The sequence below is a fragment of the Octodon degus genome, unplaced genomic scaffold (assembly GCF_000260255.1).
Source record: "Octodon degus isolate 3935 unplaced genomic scaffold, OctDeg1.0 scaffold00018, whole genome shotgun sequence".
Taxonomy (NCBI): Eukaryota; Metazoa; Chordata; class Mammalia; order Rodentia; family Octodontidae; genus Octodon; species Octodon degus.
The window spans coordinates 3,710,344-3,725,350 of NW_004524594.1; the positions used below are offsets into that span (position 1 = coordinate 3,710,344).

General features: G+C 51.8%; 1 protein-coding gene across 5 annotated transcripts in view; it reads right to left on the reverse strand.

Moving 5' to 3' along the window:
* The window catches only part of LOC101560679 (1-aminocyclopropane-1-carboxylate synthase-like protein 1), a 19,702-nt gene continuing 4,695 nt past the window's right edge, over positions 1–15,007 (reverse strand). Inside the window, exons 5-16 of one of the 5 annotated variants that reach the window (XM_023710693.1) lie at positions 13,695–13,764; positions 13,224–13,290; positions 9,029–9,126; positions 8,542–8,619; positions 7,720–7,820; positions 6,914–7,003; positions 5,290–5,335; positions 5,044–5,185; positions 3,770–3,912; positions 3,534–3,687; positions 3,332–3,446; positions 1–202 (exon numbers count right to left, since the gene is read on the reverse strand). In XM_023710693.1, the coding sequence (XP_023566461.1) occupies positions 130–202; positions 3,332–3,446; positions 3,534–3,687; positions 3,770–3,912; positions 5,044–5,185; positions 5,290–5,335; positions 6,914–7,003; positions 7,720–7,820; positions 8,542–8,619; positions 9,029–9,126; positions 13,224–13,290; positions 13,695–13,764 (1,177 nt within the window). In that variant the 3' untranslated portion in view covers positions 1–129. Of the gene's footprint in view, positions 203–1,532; positions 1,641–2,462; positions 3,226–3,331; positions 3,447–3,533; positions 3,688–3,769; positions 3,913–5,043; positions 5,186–5,289; positions 5,336–6,913; positions 7,004–7,719; positions 7,821–8,541; positions 8,620–9,028; positions 9,127–13,223; positions 13,291–13,694; positions 13,765–15,007 lie in introns of those variants that run through there. The other 4 variants (XM_023710694.1, XM_023710692.1, XM_023710691.1 and 1 more) reach the window with 4 other exon arrangements.

Here is a 15,007-nt window from a genome sequence, read left to right on the forward strand (position 1 = left end):
TTAAACTAGGTTGGTTTGTAATTAATCATTTGTTCTTTCATTAAATGAGGGCTTGCTGTGTAAAGAACTGTGTTCAGCATGGACTTCTCGGAACCTCCCTGTCTTGTTCACCTTTTATAACCGGGAGCTTCATGAAACCTGGTACATCTCAGGCTTGACAGGCACTTGTAGAATGATAAAAGATGCCAGATGCGGGGAGGACCTAATTAGAATAAAGACAAATACACAAGTGAGATTACTCAGGCAGAGGGTGAAAGCGGCATAGGAGAACATAAATAAAGTGTGACTGGCTTTTAAGAAGAAAAAGGACTGGTGAGATAGCTCAGCAGACTAAGCGCCTGCTTTCACAAGCGCAGGAACCAGGGTTCCATCCCAGGTTCCAGATGCCGCGCTGGCCCCGCTCCTGGGCGTGCTGAGCCGGGGACTGAGACCAGGTGTGGTGGCGCACGCCTATAATCCCAGCACTGGGGAGGTTGAAAACAGGAGGGTCGCTATGAGTCGGAGCTTCATAGTGAGACCCTGTACCAAATACATAAATGAAAAAAATAATAATAAAGAGGAAGAAGCCGCATCTGTTTGGAAATATCTAAGATAACCTTGCTGAGTCCTGAAGGCTATTTAGGGTCTTTACAAGTAGAGAGGGGAAATGGGCACTGCAGGCATAGAAAACATCACGAGAAAGGGCACCCATTAAAGGATAAGTGGGGAGACTGGGGAGATAGCTCACCGGTCTAAGCACCTGCCTGGCAAGTGCAAGGACCCGGATTTGATCCCTGGCACTGCATGCTGTGCCCGCCCCGGAACCCCAGGCATACTATTCCAGCCACCAAAACTGGGAATGGTGGTACACACCTGTAATCCCAGCACTGGGGAGGCTGAGATAGGAGGACCACTACTAGTTTGAGCTGCATAGCAAGACCCTATACTAATTGATGAATTAATTAATTAATTAATTAAAAAATTTAAAGGACAAGTGGGCAGGCATGGCGGCCCATGCCTGTAATCCCAGCACTCTGGGAGGCTGAGGCAGGAGGGTCACCTCAAGCTCAAAGCCACCCTGCAGCATAGTGAGCTCAAGCTTCCCTTAGAATACACAGCAATACCTTGTCTCAAAAATAAATAAAGAAGCAAGCAGAAGGGGCCAGGGCTTTACAATTTAGCCCAGGTAAAATGATATGGCTACATTTCCAGGGGTAGAAACCATGCAGGTGATTAGAACCGTGCAGACCTCTTCCCTGCACATCGCCATTTATTATTAATCACCGAGTCGTTGTTCACAAAGCAGTTCAGTAGAACAATTACTTATGTGGCTTTTGGTTACATCAGGCATTATAAGTAATCTGAGGTGAATTAAAGTGTCCAGGGGATGTACCTGCGCTTATCTGCAGACTGTGCCACTTTTATAAGGCAACCAGTAGACATCGGTACCCACCAGGGGTCCTGGAGCCCCTCCTGGGGAGATACTGAAAGATAACAATCTATAAAGTATAAAATTATGCTTATTATATTTGCAGCATGACACAAAGCCAGGCATAGTGGCACACACTTGGAATCCCAGCCCTTGGTAGGCTGAATCAGGAGGAGGATTTCTTGTACAAGGTCAGCCCGAACTACTTAGCAAGGCATTGCCTCGAAAAAACCTTAAATACACAAATCATTAGAAATTTAAAAACAAGCTTGATAAAAGATAATTTTTTAGGACTTCTAAAAATACACGTTTGCTAAAATTTAAAGCTCCAATAGATGAGTACCAGTCAGGTTAGCTGAGTGTCTTTATGAGGCATGACTAAGAAATAAGGGGAATACCGCTGCAGGAGCCATCCAACAGAGAGGAGGAGCCATCCAACAGAGAGGAGGAGCCATCCAACACAGAGGAGGAGCCATCCAACACAGAGGAGGAGCCATCCAACACAGAGGCAGCCCATGGACACGAGCCTCGCCCCCTCATGCACCAGACCCGGTGCCGTGAAACGTGTGGCTGCCCCAAAGTCAAAACCGCACTGCAAAGTCATTCCGACCACCCCGCAAGGTCATTCTGATCCGATTCAGGACACCGAGGCAGCCAGGACAGCGCAACTGAAGACCCCCACAAAAGCGCACTTCTAGAGCTGCTTCAGAATGGGGCAAGAACGATGGGATAAGCATGTACAAAGCAAGGGGAAGCGCATGGGGGAATTCCTGGCAGTGTGACTTCTATAAAATGTCTTAAATTTAAACATTCACACCTCATGCACTGGGGATACTAACGGGTGAAGGAGTTTCATACTTGCAACTGTCTCTCCAATGTACCAGCCAGTGCTCCTGCTTTTATTGTAATAAATGAGGCTTTTATTGTAATTTTTTTAATTTGAGCATTCCTGCATATTTTCACCACACCTCCTAGGAGGTCCTCCACAAGACAGGAAGAATGAATGAATGAAGGGCAGACCAAAACAGAAAAATAAAACAAAACAGAAAACCACTTAAGCCAAATAACATTATTATAGCACGGAAACATTGATGTCACTGACATTTTACAAAAGAAAGCAAGAGTCAGCTTTTGTCCCTTTGGAGAATGGCTTTTGGTTACTCCACCCATGCTGTTCTCAAACTCCCAGGCTCGAGTGATCCTTCTGTTTCAGCCTCTGAGAAGCTAAGACTACAGCTTTTCCGAAGCCGGAGCCCTGGCCCCAAGAGGGCCCTTAGCGCACACAGCTGAGGACTCAGAGGCCTCATCCCGTCTCTGAAGCAAAACACCCTCATGAAGAGGTGCTGTCCTTCACCTGGTCCTCACGGGGTAAGGCCCAGCCTTGCCGAAGCTCCTGCTCCGCGCACCCCAGGATGTCAGTGATGGTAGCTCCTCCCCTGGCGCGAAGAGCAGAGTCTCAAAGAGGGAGGAACCGCTTGGGACACAAGGAGATTCCCATAGAGGAGCTCCCCAGGGTCCCACCAAGGGCTGCTGATTCCTTTCCTTGGAATATGAGGATGTTTATATTTGTATCACTCATCTGCCATAGTTCTTCTGGCTTGTTGCCCTGACAACCAGGACAGAGTCTAGAAAGGACCACCAGGAAGGAGGACAATTAGGGAGAAGGACAATTGTTTGCTGCTAGTTGCTTCCTCAAGGGTGGGGAGCTGAAGGCTGTTCTTAGGGGCCGTCACAATGTCTCAGTTCTGCACATCATGACGGGGCCCCTAGCTGCTCCCAGGCTGGACTTTGGTGGCAGAAGGCGTCTCCCACTGTCACTGAGAAAATCAGGAGCAGTGCTGTGTTGGCAAAGCCAAATCCAGAATCCTGCTAGCCAGTGGCCCGTCCTCTGTCTTCCATGGATTGGGGGCAGTGGCTGCTTACCAGGCAAAAGCCACCTCATCTGCACTGCTCACTGGGGTCCTTGGTGTGGTGGGGGGGGGGACGTCTTCGGTCTCCTGGGATTTGCTCTCCAGCACCTGGCGGAGCCTCTGCATCCCTAGGAAAGGAAGTGAGGCTGCTGTCAGCCCCAGCGGCTGTCAGGAGCAAGAGGCAGCCAGGAGGGGACGAGCAGGCGGCAGCTCACCCAGGCGGAGCCTATGGGTCTTGTCTGAGAAGATCAGACGGAACCAGCCGGGCTCCTTGCACTCGAAGGCCTTGCCGAAGGACAGTAGCACCTTGCTCTCCAAGAGGCGACGCCAGAGCAGCAGTTCCTCCTCAAAGGTGCCCTGGCGAAGGAACTGGGGCAGGCAGAGGCTGCGCCCAGCCCAGGCCCTGCTGCCCTCCCCTGGGGGAGCCCAGCCCGGCCTCTGCCTGTGTTACCTTCCTCAGGTCCACCCAGAGGAAGAAGCCTGCTCCCCCACGCAGGAAGGGGACCCCCAGGGCCTGGAGCTCCTCTGAGACGTAGGTGTGGGCGGCCTTGAGCCGGCTGTGGTTTTCCGGCAGGTACACTTGGTTGATCCAGTCTGGGGAAAAGAGAAGTCAAAAGGTAAGACTCCCCTCTGCGTGTACTCCCTCTTGCCAGTGCACACAATGGGGAGCCCATCCTCGAGCTGCTAGTAGGGGTGGGAACTGGCGATCGGGACAGGCTGGGAATTCAGCGTTCCGTATAAAACATCCTCCCTCCTCCCCTTTTGGAGAGAAGGTCTCACCAGGCTGGCTTCAAATTCTCAATCCTCCTGCCTCAGCCTCCCAAGTGCTGCAGTGACAGATGTACATCACCCTGCCCTGGCCCTGGGATGTCCTTCTGTGACCACTAGGGTCAGTATCTAGGGGCGGGGTTGCAGCTTGCTTGGTGAGCGTGTGTTTAACTTCACTCACTGTGCAAAGGGGCCGAACCATCTTCCATCCCTGCCAGCGATATGCGAGTTCCAGCTGCTCCACTGCCTTGCCAGCATTTGCTGTGCTCTCTATTTTGTTTTAAATAAATTCTAGCTGTGGCAGTGGGCAGTGGGCAGTGGGTGTGCGGCAGGACATGTGCCTCATTTGTAAAGTAATGGGTGGTACAGGGAACCTTGCTTCCTGGCATCCTGGGGGTCTGAGCGAGGAGATTCAGTGAGAGGCTGAGTGAATGGGGCAGGGCGCCATGAACGGGGCAAGGAGCGTGAGCGCTGTCACAGGAACTCGATGTCCAAACTGGGATCGGAACAGATCTGTGCTCAGAGACTGACATCCATTATAATAATAATTTTCCTTAATGACATCTGCTATTGTGGCCAATAATGAGTTTACATTTTACTTTGCTTTTTAAACAGAATCATGCTGTGTTGCTTAGGCTGGCCTGGAATCCCTGGGTTCAAGGGATCCTCCTGTCCCAGCCCCTCAAGTAGCTGAGCTTGTGCTATTCTCTACCAGCTGCTATTCTGAGTTACAAATCCCACTCACCTTGTAAGATAGGCATGATTATGTGTTTTACAGAGGAAGAAACTGAGGCACAGGGAGGTAAGGTAATGTGCTACACAGCCAGGAAGTAACCAAGTAGAGTATGGACCTGTCTCAGATGCCCCCCCTAGAGTCTTCCCATGGGAGAAGTGCTCATCCCTGGATGGCCCCAAAGCAACCCTCTGCTCCTTCAGGGCCCAGGGGCAGGCAGTCACCGCGGTCCCGGAGCAGCTGGGCCATCTGGGACTGCAGCAGGCCGCTAAGGCCGTGATAGCGGCAGAGGGAAGCCACAGCGGTGGCCACTTCCTGGTTTTCCGTGTACAGTGTCCCGAAGCGGAGCCCAGACATCCCAAAGTCCTGCAAGAGGAAGGACCCAGGGCCGTGGCCAGCCCTCCTTGGAGGAAGCTGGTTCCACCCCCACCTGCCCTCCCCCGTCCCGGGCACTCCCAGCCTGGACCAACCTTGCTGGTGGCCCACATCACGTGGGTCCTCTGCGGATCAGGAAGCCTGCAAAGCAAGAGCACAGCACGGGATGGAAGCAGCACAGAGCCAGGGAACACACACGAGGCTCCGACCAAGACCTGAGTCCATCTGGCTTGGGCCCTGTCTCCACCTCTTGTGGCGGAGCAGAAAGCAACAAAGTCTCAAGGTCACATCCAGTCTGCTTTCGTAAGTAAAGTTTCACCAGAACACAGATGCGCTGTCCTGATAGCACAGCGTCTATGACAGAGTTGAGTGAGAGGCCGCCTGGCAAAGGCTGAACTGTTCACCATCTGGCCCTTTATAAAGTGCTCTACCCTCTGACCTACAATGCAGCCCAGGTCACTTCTTGCAAAGACTTCCCTTATTGGTCCCAGGAGACCATGTCCATGAGGTCCCCTGCTATGGTTGACATCTAGATGCATCTACTGGCCGGGCTTTGTTTTTGTACCGGAAATCAACCTCAGGACCTTGTGCTTGCCAAGCAGGCACCTGTACCACCGATCTATATCCCTGGCCCTTGGCAGGGCCTTTGACAAGTGACTGAAACACTACTTCACCACAGCTAAATGTGTTGCTAGGGGGTGGGGCCTGGATGGAAGAGGCAGGGTCTGGGGCTGGGCCTGGCCCCCGCCCCCTCCTCCCTTCTGTCCCCTCTCGCTTCCCGTTCTCCATGCCATGAACAGTTCTGCTCCGCCAGGCCCCTTTTCCTTGCTGCCCTACCTTGGAGCCAGCCAATTGTGGACAGAAACAAAAACAAACCTGTCCTCCAAAGACCTCTGTCTTTCTTATTCACTGTTGTGTCCTCCAGCACCTAGCCCAGTGCTGGCCATGGAAGAGATGCTCAATAAATAATTTTCATGACTGCTAACCATGGATCACTATTTCCCCTGTGTCCCACTGCCTAATGTACAAAGTCAGTGGGAGCGACATTCCACAAGCCGCTGCCCTACAGAGCTTCGGGAAGCTGGAGGACAGAACCAACAGAAAGGGCACAGCAGGGGGAGACGCTTAAATGTACACTCCTCACCAATGACCTGGGCCCCACACTTCCAAAGGTGCTTCCATTACACGTTCTTACTTAAACTCAATCTAATAAAAAAGCACTTTTTCCCGACAATACTGGATTTGAACCTAGGGCCTTTACAATGAACTATGCCCCCAGCAAGTGCAGCCCCCTTTTTGAGACAGGGTAAAGCTGCCCAAGGTGGATTTGAACTTGCCATCCTCCCGCCTCAGCCCCTCAGAGTGCAGGGATCACAAGCGTGCACCACCCTGCCCAGACTAAAAGCTGACGGTACCAAGAGCCAGAAGTGCTTGGCCAGCGCAAGGAGCTGCATAACTATTTGCCAAATGAACAAGCAAGAGAACAAATGGAAGAAAGTGAAGCCACTCTAAAGATCCAGGAAACAGTGCAGGAGTCACCCCGAGCCCAAACCTCCCTCCATCAAGGACTCCCTAGGTCCCTCCTCAGGGTTCTCAGGGACTCTGCAGGATCATCTGAACATCCTGCTCCTTGGGGGACCAGCTGGAGGTTAGAGACAGCACCCTGGGTCAGGTCCCGTGGGAGCAGGACCTGCGGAGGCCCCGTGACTGCGGCCTCACCTCTCCAGGCCGAGGACACTGTGGTACCCCAGCGACTCCTCAAACACAGACAGCATGTAGACCTCATCCACGATCACGTGCAGCTTGTGCCTGGGGTGGGCAGGGGTGGGGCGCAATCTCAGGACACATGTGCGCCCTGGGGTGCGATAGCACAGGACAACAGTGTGTCAGAAACCCAGAGGGCCTGCCGGCTAGCCCAGGATGAGTGACCACACTTGCATTTACCAGAAGCGCCCTTCTTTTGTTTACTTTTGCAAACAAATAGCAGTACATGCAAAGTAGGTGACAGTGGGGTTTTCAAATGTGCAGGTAGAGGGCCCATTTGGGTACCAGGGCTCAAGCAAGAAGGATCAGGGTTCAAGTCCAGCTCCAGCCCTGACTTCACTACTCTAAGCTCCATCCATGGGGGTAATAATGGTGTCTACTCCTGACAGAGTGGTTGGAGGGTGACAAGAGGTGAAGTATATAAAGTGCTCAGCATGGTACCAGGCCCTAGCGTATGCAATCAATGCCAACTGTTTGCCGGGTGTGGTGGTGCATCTCTGAAACCCCAGCACTCAGGAGACTGAGGCAGGAGGATCACTGCAAGTTCAAGGCCAGCCTGGGCTACAAAGTGAGACCCGATATCAAAAAAGCAAAACATGGAAGAGAAAAAAAAAAGACAGAGAGCAACTCACAAATCCCTATTCCTACCCAGTGCCAGAAGGCAGCCAAGGATGGGGTGAAGAGGACTTATGGGCTGCTGGTACCAGGGGCCCCTCTGAGGCCTGAGCTGCCACATACTTTTGGGGAGTAGAGGTGCTTACCTCTCAGCAAATCCTAGGAACCCCTGCAGCTCTTCTGGGGAGTAGACATTGCCCAGCGGGTTCTGGGGGTTGATGAGGATGAGGCCTTTGACCTTTGCACCCTGAAATCATCCACAGGCTGGAAGCCTCAGCTACTGTCTGAGGCCAGAGCCACACTGTCCCCAGGACAGGGTTCAGCATTGGGCAGCACCCTGGGGTGCATGCAGAGGACATATTCACCCCCCTCCCCCGCAGGAAGCAAGTAAGCAGGACATGGGCTTCCATCAGCAGCACTGTGCCCACTAAGAGAAGCAGAGCCATGCGGAGGATAAGCAGGGCCGATGGTGCCAAGTGCCAGCTGGCACAGTGTGACACAAGTGATGGGTAGCGAGTATTGCACTTTCCAAATTTCTGCTGGCTCAAGCCACGAAGGTGAAATCAACCAAGCAGACTGATGGGGGGCCTGGGCACGAATCCCTGGAGCAAGGGCGTCTGCCTTTCTTGGGGAGACCCTAGGTCCTCTTCAGGTTGGCAGGACCACCTTTCAAGTTGCCAGGGAGACCCTAAGCTAACCCCAGCCTGCTTTGCTCCACCCTTGGCCCCTGAAGCAGAATCGGAGGGCATGGAGCGGGGAGCTTTTAATGAAGCCCCAGCTGATTCTCTACACTGCAGTTTGAGGATCTTTCCTAATGTGAGTTCTGCACTACTCCTCCACCCTCGTGTCCCCATCACAGGCCACCAACCTGGCTCCTAGGAGAAGATCAGCCACACACAGGAAGTAGGAGGCAGTGCCCCTTGTAGACCCCCCCTACTCCCAGCCCTGCTTGGAGGGGAGCCCCAGACCTCTGATGTAGCTCCTTGCAGGGCCAACTCCAATTTCTCCACTGTGAGCTGGAAGGGGCAGCTGTCCAGACCAGTGACCTATAAGAGACCCATTGTGGCCACCAGCAAATTGTGACCCTTAATCCCACCCTCTCAGAACCCTCCGCCCTTCTAATCTCCAGTCCCTGAAACACGGGCGGAGCCCCATGGTCTCGCTGCCACCCAGCCCTCCCAGCCCACCTCACACAGGCCCAGGGCTCCTCTGCTGGGGGCCCAGGACTTCCAGTGCTCTGCCCCTTCCCAACCCCTTATTTCCTAGGAATCTCAGAGCCCAGAACCTGCAAGGCTCCAGGGACCAAGGCACAGGACCCAGGCCCAGGCAGCTGTGGGACAACAAAAAGCGACACTCTCTTCCCACTGTAGCTCTAGAGCCCTTGGATCTCCCCAAAGCCACTTGGAAATGCAAGCCCAGGAGACAGCCTAGAGGGAGGGATGCAGCCACTCTTACCTCACTGTCCAGGTAGACATAGGCCAGCCGGACGTTGCCATAGAGATAGACATGCTGCGTGATGGCCCCGTAGTAAGGGGTGGGGATCAGGAAGGCCTCTGGGGGAGGATCAGGCAAGGCCTGTCATCCCTAGGAGACACCCCAGACCCCCGTGCATAGGCCCTGTTGCACCTGCAGCTTGTTCCACTCCCAATCCCCAAAGCAAGTGTGAAAGCCCAGATCTGCCGAGATTAGTTCCTTTCTTAACACAAATGCTCTCCGATTGACAACAGGGCTGTATCCAGATAATCTCATTATAAAATGAAAATGTCATTAAATCAAAAATGTATTTAAGGCCAGCCAGATAGCTCAGTGGACTAAAGTGACCGCTCAGGCAAAGTGCAGCTGTGGGGCTCGATCCTCACCTGCCGTGCACTGAGACAGCACCGAGACTGGGCGTGGTGGTGCAAGCCTGTAATCTCAGCGCTTGGGGAGAGTCAAAACAGGAGAATCACTATGAGTCCAATCCACATAGTGAGACCCTGTGGACCCTGTCCTAAATACATTTTTAAAAAATTCCTTAAAAAATGTATTTAATCATTGCCACACATGGCGGCACATTCAGGAGGCTGAGGCAGGAGGTTCACTGTGAGTTTCAGGCCAGCCCAGTCTACATAGTGAGCTCAAGGCCAGCCTGGACCACATAGCCAGACCCTGATTCAAAAAAATGAGATGAATAAGTTTTTTTGTTTTTTAAGAAATGCATTTCATCCACCTCGCCTATGGAGCATCACATCTTAGCTACTTAGGCCCTGTAGAGCAGGACACACCACTCACTGCCACTGCTGAGCACCACAAGCAAATGTCGTAGTACATACTGCCAGCTGGGCAAAGACCACATTGCAAAAAAGTACAGTTGCTACTAAATGTATATCACTTCTATGCCACCAACAAGCCTAAGTCAAGCCATCCCAAGTTGGGGACATCTATAACTTACTGTGAGAACTGTGCTAACCATTTACTGGCATCTCACCTGCTCCCCCATCACCACTGTCTGGGACACAAACCTTTGTCACCCTAACTTTGCAGGCCAACTGTGAGGGTTTGTGTCTAGAGGTCCTCCCAAGCCTCATGTAGCCATTGGGTGGACTTCTAGAGGTAGTGACTAATTTACGATCCAATGCCGGGATTGTAAGTGTGAGTGCTACACCTGCCCTGTGCGTGTAGCCTGAAATACAATATGGGGAGGCTGAGAGAGGCTTGTTAGCAGCCACGGCTGCTGCTCCTCCCTTTGCTTTTTGCTGTTTTCTACAGCCAGGAACTGCTGCTCTCTGCCATGTGCTGCTCTGCCTTGAGGCTAGCGGAGTACGGACGGAGACCTCCACTAACTGTGAGCTAAATAAACCTTTCCTTCCTTTATTTTGGGTGTTGGGTATTTTGCCCCAGCAACAAGAGAAAAATAGCCAACACAGAATTTGGTACTGAGAAGTGGGGTTGTTACCTGACCATGTCATTTAAGAGCTTTTGAGTATGGCTTATGGGAAGAGATAGGAAAGGTTCGGAGATGTCACATAAAAGAGAAGCGCTGGAATGCCTTCAGCTGTTCTGTGTGGGAGATTCTGGTCAGAGCTCAGCAGACCACAGGCTGGTGGAAATCCTGCCTCTAAAGACCAGGCTAGGGAGAACTCTGCTGGAAAAAAAGGACTGCACTGGTTGTTGGACTCCAGAGGATGTGCGTTATGGCTTGGCAGAAAATTTTCTGAATTTTTGCTCAAGTCCAGAGATTTTGCCTGAGACTGAGATTAAGCACAGCAGACTGATTAACCTGGCAAAAGAAATTTCAAGGCAGTCAAATGTTGCGGTGGTTTCATGGCTATTGTTGGGGACTTTTAGTAAGATTTATGTTGAGAATCAAGAGCAAATAGCCTGGCAGGATGATTTAAAATGTGAGTTTGGCCAGAAAGGAAGCATCCATAAAGCTGTGGGCTGCAAAGATAGAGCTGAGAGGATCTCCACTGCTGAGAAGGAACAGGAGAATGGAAAGGATGGCCCGAGGCATCACAAGAAGCAGCAGGCTCCACCCTTTGAAGCCTCACAACTGCAAAACTGAAAGACTGTGCTTTGAGGAGAAAGCCGCAGAGAGCCATCTTCCAGAGTGGTAGAGGCACAGAGAACTTGATCCTCAGAATCAGGGTCAGAGTACTCGGCAATCCAGGCACTTGACCCCTATAGCGAGAAGAAAGCCTGGCTACTGCTCCAGATGGCAGCAGACCTTGGCATCATCTACTTGGCACTGGTTTGGGACACATGCACAATGCAAGAGTTCCGAGGTTAAGACTCCACCTAGATTTAAGAAGGCCTGGGATGCCATGCAGTGTGCCCCAGGGAGGGCAGTATGTGAAGCCATGAGTGAGAAGCCTAAGGTTCAGCAGAGACCCCAGAAGTTTGGAAAAGCTAGGAACGTGAATTATCTAAGAAAAACTGCAAGTAAGGAGCAAGGCAGACCTAAGAGACAAGGACAGGAGCTACCACCAAAGGTGGCAGGAGCAGAGCCACATAAGGCTTTTGGAGCAGAGCACCTGTCACAGATTCCTTCAGATGTTCCACATGGAACTACAGGACTTAATGTTTGCCCTTCTCAATTTTGTATCCTTCTGTTTGTAACTTTTGGATTGGTACTGTTTACTTGTGCCATTAAATGTTGGAAGTGTTTCACTTTTCTTTTATACAGGGGCTCACAGCTAAGAGCTTGCCTTGGATCCTGGAGGAGACTTGGAACTTGGACTTCTCAGCTATGCTGAAACTGTTACAACTTGGGCAACTCTTAGAGATGAACTAAAATGCCTTTTGTATAAAGGGATGTGTGTGAGTCTTGGGGGGGAGCAGGGGTGGAATGTTATGGCTGTGTCTAGTTGTACCCCCAAAACCTCAGGCAGTCATTGGGTGGACTTCCAGAGGTTGTGATTAATTCATGATCCAGGGCTGGGATTATAAGTGTGAGTGCTACACCTGCTTGGTGCAGACAGCCTGAATATGACATGGGGAGGCTGAGAGAGGCTTGCTAGCAGCCACAGTTGCTGCTGCTCCCTTTGCTTTTTGCTGTCTTCCACTGCCATGAGCTGTCACCCTCTGCCATGTGCCACTCTGCCTTGGAGCCAGCGGAGTATGGACTGAAACCTCCACTAACTGTGAGCTAAATAAACCTGCCCTTCCTTAATTTAGGGTGTCAGGTATTTTGTCCCAGCAATGAGAGAGAAGTTCCCAGGACACCAACGAACTGAAACTTTCAGAGTCCCTGTTCCACTGTTCTAGAATGGGCAGGAAACTATCTATGAGATCTCAGAGCAGGTCTTTTTCTATTGTAAATGCCAAGGACAGCCTCTCTTTGTGTGATTCTGAGAAATTACCTAACCTCTGGGCCTCAATTGCTTCACTATAAAAACGAGGGCAGCGATACAGATCCAGCTTCCAGGATGAGGACAGGGTCAAATGACGCCCTGAGAACAGTCACACACCGAAGTCTGGAGCCAGTGCCACTTATGGCCAATCAATGTCATTAATATTTACTGTTATTAATTAAGCTATGGTGAGTGAGCCTGCATTCCTTACAACTAGCACCCCTTCTCCACGGCCAGTTCCATGGTTTGTTTTTGTTTTGTGTTACGAGGGATTGAACCCAAGAACTTTCCACTGAGCTACATCCCAGCTCCCTTTTTTTTATTACCTTGAGACAGGATCTCTATAAGTTGCTGAACTGTCCAAGCTGGGCTCAAACTTGCAATCCTCCTGCCTCAGCCTCCCATAATTCTGGGATCATGGGCATGTACCACCATGCCCGGCTCACCATGTCTATTCAGTAGACATTCAGATTTTTTTTCTTGCTAAGAGAAAATGAGATTTTTCTGGCAGGACCAGCAATTTGTCCTAGGGAGGCAGGCTTTCTTCCAGTTTGGTTTGAGCCAACCCTGGCTCTTCAGACCCCTGGGCCTGAGGACTGCACTGGGAATGGGTTAATGTCATTTCTGGGAAGATACAGAGACCCTATGGGTGACTCTTGGAGAGAATGCCCCAAATCCTAATGGCACAGTGACCTCCGGGACTGCTGTCCAGTCCTTCATCTAAGGCTGCTGAGTCTGGGGTCGCCTAGCACAGCTAATAGCAAAGGTACACAGCCCCGGAGGGCAGACAGCTGGGGACAGGCCTTGCAGTCACTTACCACCCGCCTCGCACAGCACGGTGGCCAGAGCTGAGAACAGAGAGGCACAGCCGTTCAGGACAACCACCTGGGGACAGCGGTGATTCTGCTTCAGCACGGAGGACCCACAGCCCCGGTCCCAGCACAGCACAGGAGGAGAAGCAGGTCCCCCTTTGGTGCCCTCAGGCTGTTTCCACAAAGCCCAGACTTTCAGCCAAGCTCATTTATGGGGACCCTGCTGGGGTGACCAAGATCTAGGGAGCAGTCACTCCTGAGGCCCAAGGTGGGAGGGGGGAGCAGGGCCCACCGCACAGCGTGGGGCAGAAATCACAGCCCAGCTCCATGTCTAAGGTTGGGGGAGGAAGGTAGAAGGTGATCCTCAGGCCAGCTTGAAACAAATCAAGATGAGTACAACACAGACCCCCAACCCCATGCCCCGGGACAGCCCAAAACTCGAGAGCAGACAGAGGAGCAGGGGAGGGGGCTACTCACATTCTCTGGTTTGAGGGGTGCCGGGCTCTTACAGTAATAAGACAGAAACTTGGCCACTTCCTCCCGGAGGCTAGAAAAGACAGACAGACCTATGATCAGTGCTTCCAGAGGGTCCCCAACCCACAGTGCAGCCCGGAGCTGCCCTGCCATGGCTTCTCCATCTCCCACACGTGGGAAGTACGGCCAGGACCTGTCTTCCATGGGGCGGCCCTCCCCTCACCCCCTCACTCTTCCAGACTAGATCCAGAAGAGCCCCCAGCGGCTCCTGGGCTCCGAGGTGGAGCTTTTAGAAGGAGACTGAGTCACGGGGCGCTGTACTCTTCTGTGCATTCGCCCTCAGATGAGTTCATCCGTATGCCCTGCTAGCAGGTGGGGCCTGGTCAGAAGAGGGCGGCTGCTGGGGGGGCAGCCTGGCAGGGTCTCTCTCCCTCCCTAGCTCCTCCTCTCCTCTGCTGCCTCCTGGCCGCCATGAGGTAAGCAGTGTGGCTCCGCTGGGTCTTTCTGCCATGCCTTCCTGTCTTGGGAGCCAGCTGACCACGAGCCCAAATAAATCTCTCTTCCTCTAAGATGTGGCTGTCACATATTTCATCCAAGTACAAGAAACCCCATGCTCTGATTCTGTAATTTCGTTCTCAGGGGTTCTGTGACACCCAAATGGCCTACTTTGGGGACTGTGGAGGTATCAAAGGTAAAACTAGCCTAGCACTGTGGTGCACACCTAAAATCTCAGCCTCAAGAGGCTGAGGCAGAAGGATCTCAAGTTCGAGGTCAGCCTAGGTAGACTGCCTGGTGAGTTCAATGCCAGCCTGAACTACATAGCGAGAGTCTCATAAAACAAACAAACGAACAGACAAAAAGTAACACTAGCTGAAGGTCTAGCTAGTGGTAATAATAAACGTTATTATTTAATAGCAATTGTTATCATAGTTCCTCTTACTAGCATTTATTATTTGGAGGCCGTTATACTGTGACCACTCTCATTTTATTGCCATTTCTGATAAAGACCCCGAGGTTTGAAGGAATCAGGTCACTTTCTGGGTAAGTGGCAGTGTCCATGCTTCAGCTGAGCACTTTGAGAACATGTACTTCAGCCTTGAGGCCATAATGCTCGTTAATTGAAAGAAACCACACACACTGAAAACCAAAGCACAAATAAAGAGCTTTAAAATAAAAGATAAATAGATCTTTTGCGACAGGGAAGAGGAAGAAGGGATAGAAGAAGGGGAGAGAGAAAGGGATGTCAAAAGGATACAGCTACGTTGCCTCCGTACGTGGACCAACGCCCCACGAAGAACGTGGTCAGCGTGTGCTGC